This window comes from Gekko japonicus, unplaced genomic scaffold (assembly GCF_001447785.1).
Source record: "Gekko japonicus isolate JY-2015 unplaced genomic scaffold, Gekko_japonicus_V1.1 scaffold78, whole genome shotgun sequence".
In the NCBI taxonomy this organism is placed as follows: Eukaryota; Metazoa; Chordata; class Lepidosauria; order Squamata; family Gekkonidae; genus Gekko; species Gekko japonicus.
In genome coordinates this window covers 2,016,718-2,020,410 of record NW_015165236.1, presented here as the reverse complement: position 1 = coordinate 2,020,410, position 3,693 = coordinate 2,016,718, and the positions used below count along the sequence as shown (strand labels likewise).

The following is a 3,693-nucleotide window of genomic DNA, read 5'->3' as shown; positions in this document are numbered from 1 at the left end:
CCTGCTCAGGAGCTTCCCTGGCGCATCAGGCAGAGCGGTGGGGGCTGGGCACTCCTGCATGGCGTCACTCTCCTAAAACACTCGGGGAGGGGGTGGGGACACAGGATGACGGCAGCACCAGAGAGGGGGGCTCCTGCACAGCTTCGTGCAATCTCAGCCTTTACATAAGACAGACCCCACCCCCCCCCCCCCCCCGTGGCTTTTGGGTCACCAAGTGACACCTGCAATCTGCTTGGGAGAATTACTGTTTGTTCCTGACACAGAGCCAGGCTCCCAGTCTGCGATCCCTGGCTAGTAGGAGTGCCCCAAGGAATGGAAGAGAGCTTCCGGGGGCCTCCAAGCACCTGCCCGCTTCACCCGAAGCCGAGAATCCTGGGAAGAGGTAGGTTTCTGCTCAAAGGCGAAACGGCAGCGATCTTTCCCATTCAAATCTCAGATCCTTTCCTCCTCATCGAAGAGGTGCCCGCCAGAGGCAACATTCAACTCAGCAGCCGCCTTCTTGGCTTGTTTCTGGTTAAGGCCGAGAACAGGCCGACGTTGCCTTCCAGACCTCCCTAAGCAGCCCACAAACACCAAGGAGCGGTCAGAGATCCCTCAGCTAAGGAACAAGCCACTGAGTCATTTCCATAATTCACCAGCTCTCTTCTCATTCTCTCCTGCGTTCTGTAACTTCTTATTATATTACTTGTTAGCGTTGTCATCTCAAAACAAGACTGCCTAATTCACTCTGAACGCTGCCCCAAGGGCAACAAGACCCTCGCCATGCTCCTGGCTCCTCCAGGCATCTGGCAGTGATCCGCGCGCACCCCTTGCCCAGTCCCGAGGCTGACATAAGGGCCAGTGGCCTGCGGGGAGGCTCCGGGTCCAGGCGCTCAACAGCTACGTTCAAGAAAAGCCATTCAGCCATGACGGGAAGGCATACCCTTTATTGGTGCTCTGCAAAAGCTTCCTTAACGGAGGAGGAAAACGCAGGTGAAGAGAGTCGGGCCCTCCCCTAGGGCACGTACCTGCAGACACCCTTTGTCACAGTCTGATGCTGGGCACAGCCGCTCCTCTCCTTTGCCTGGAGAATTCCGACACGATCCAGTCTCCTCCAGACATCCCGTCTCATGGGCTGCCAAGAACTCAGAGACACGTCCCGCCTGCCCCGCCCCCGCCTGCCCCTTGTCAGTTCCTTTGCTCATTGGCTGGTTCGGATAGTTTCTGCTCCTGGAGCTGCTGCACCAGTTCTTCTACGTAGACCTTGAAGAGGGGAACCGGGTCCTGCAAGACACACACGGAGCATGGAAGAGAAGGAGCTCCACAAAGTGCCTCAGAAGAACTGCTGAGAAGACACGCCCCAAGGACAGCAGGGCCAGCCGGACGCCAGAGAGGCTGCTCTTGGGAGAAGCAGGCCATCAACATCACCCCCCAAAGGGAAGGGGACGTCCAAATCACACACAGCCCCCCCTACCCCCCCCCCCCCCCCCCCCCCCCGTGAGACGCCCAAGCCCAAACGCACCTTCTTCTCTCGGAGCCGCTGCTTTTCTACCGCTTCCTCCAAACTCAGCCCAACCCATTCTGCCTCCTCCTCAGGGATGACAAACTCCTGCGTGCAAAGTAAAAAACACAGGAAGAAGCTAAGGCGGCCCCCGGTGTTGTGTTAGTTATCTGAAAGGGCGATGTGCCAGGTCGTCCTCTGAAACTCAAGTTGGCTACTTAAAACCACCACCAGTTGCAAACCCAGAAAAGCTTTAAAAAAGGAAACAACAACAACAAAAAAGCCCAGCCTGTAAACAGGCACAAGAGCACAGCCCCGGAGTCCTGTTTTGGAGGAGGCAGGGGGGTGCCGATGGCGCGCAATGTCCGCTCAGAACAGCTTGCTGATCTGTTTTCTTCCTCAAGTCACACAATTTCCAGCAGAGGAAAAGCTTCAAGGGTGGAAGACCGAGGCTGCAATCACCCACGCTAAATAATCCACTTTCAATACCCTTTCCAACTGGACTTTACTGTGTGAACTGGCAAAATCCAGCTGGAGAGTGCACTGAAAGTGGATTATTCAGTGTGTATGACCGCAGCCCAAGAGCAGTGCCCGCACTCACAGACACCCACTCTATAAACACGTATGTTGACTCAAAAGCCACATGCAGCAGCCCCCCCCCCCCCCCCCGCTGCAAAAGCTGCTCAGGGTGAGCACGCCTCACGCAAACACCCGGGCCCGCTCCACTGACAATAAGGCAAGAGCACAGGATCTGGAGGAGAGAAATAGCAAAGGAATGGCTGAGACTGCCCACCCCGGCCCACCTCTCGGCTGCCCCGCAATGCCAGAGGACCCCCACCTTGTATTTCTCATAGACCGCCTCTCTCCTTGCAGGGTCATCTGGATGGAGAGCAGGATCGCGGCGAGCAAGCCTGAGGAGCATGGTGCGCTTCAGATCCATGCCCAGTTTGGAACACAGCTCCGCCTTGGGTGTCTGCAGAATCAGAGGAAGCCGTTGAAATCACCGACACTAGCACTTATTACGTCTTATGGTTTAAATCACGGGTGTCAAATATGTGGCCTGGGGGTCGGATCAGGCTCTCCCGGAGGGCTTCTATCAGGCCTGCAGTGGAACTGGCTGTCTTCTGCTTCTTCTTCCAGTTCTGCTGCTGCTGCGTCATCATAGGTTTGCAGCTTACAGAGATACACACCCTAACAGCAGACTCAAGATGGCAACAGCACAGACATTTTGATGCAATAATTCAGAGCCAGAAGTGTCAGTTATCAGACACTGTTAAATAAACAAAATATTGCAGACAGTGCTAATATTTTAAGTGTGTTTTTATTTTAAGTTTTTAAAGAAACCCTTTGTGTTTGTGTCCTTTATAAAGTTTATATCTTCGCTACCTGGCATTACATTTTATGACGCACATGGCCTGGTCTAATGAGGTCTCATTTATGTCGGATCTGGCTCTCATAACAAATGAGTTCGACACACCCTTGCTTAAATGATTTTAGAATTGTTTAATTGCTGCTGCTTAATCTATACTCTTATGCTTATTGTAAATTCCATGCTGCTTTTATGTAAGGAGGGCGGGGATAGAAATTTAATAAATGAAATCAAATTGTAGAGCAAGTCCCTGAGAAAGCCGTGCCACTGGGCGGGGGGGCAGAGCACCTCTTCTACGTTGGGTCCACACCAGTGTGTTGTGTGTGTTTCTTTAAGAGGACTGTATATAAATCAGGAGTACGAAGTGGGAGTGATTGCAAGTTGCAGGTGTATTTTATACTGTGTGGCTGAGAAGAATAAAGCTAACTTGGAGACTGATGAGGAGGCGTTTTATTGCGATACAACACAGTGTTGTTCCCTCTAAGCTGAGTCAGTGTGAGCCAGCTCGCAGTGTTTTAGCCTCCAGCTCACACATTCTGGTCTCTGCTCAGGAAGGACGTGGCTCCAGGGCCAACTGATTCATGCAGGAGCCGAATCGCCCGCTCACAGCTCTCATGGCAGTGTAGCCCACAAAGTCGGATTTCTGCTCACAAGAGGGAGCCTCCTGGTCCCCACCGACCTTGAGGATGTAGAAGTCGAAGCCGAAGGCGGCGTCGATCAGGTCCAGCGTCCGCATGGTCACCGTGACGATGAGCCGCCTGTCCAGGATCTCGCTGTAGAGCTCCCGGAAGAAGAGCTGCGGCTTCCACGTCTTCTTCAGCCGGGTCGAGAGCTTTGCGGGGGG

The 3,693-nt window shown here is 53.6% G+C and overlaps 1 protein-coding gene across 1 annotated transcript in view; it reads right to left on the bottom strand.

Annotated features, from left to right (window-relative positions):
• Window positions 1–912: 912 nt before the first annotated feature.
• The window catches only part of MRPL28 (mitochondrial ribosomal protein L28), a 6,956-nt gene continuing 4,175 nt past the window's right edge, over window positions 913–3,693 (bottom strand). The window contains exons 2-5 of the mRNA XM_015409896.1: window positions 3,529–3,681; window positions 2,319–2,453; window positions 1,502–1,588; window positions 913–1,263 (exon numbers count right to left, since the gene is read on the bottom strand). Of these exons, the coding sequence (XP_015265382.1) occupies window positions 1,168–1,263; window positions 1,502–1,588; window positions 2,319–2,453; window positions 3,529–3,681 (471 nt within the window). The 3' untranslated portion in view covers window positions 913–1,167. The remainder of the gene's footprint in view (window positions 1,264–1,501; window positions 1,589–2,318; window positions 2,454–3,528; window positions 3,682–3,693) is intronic.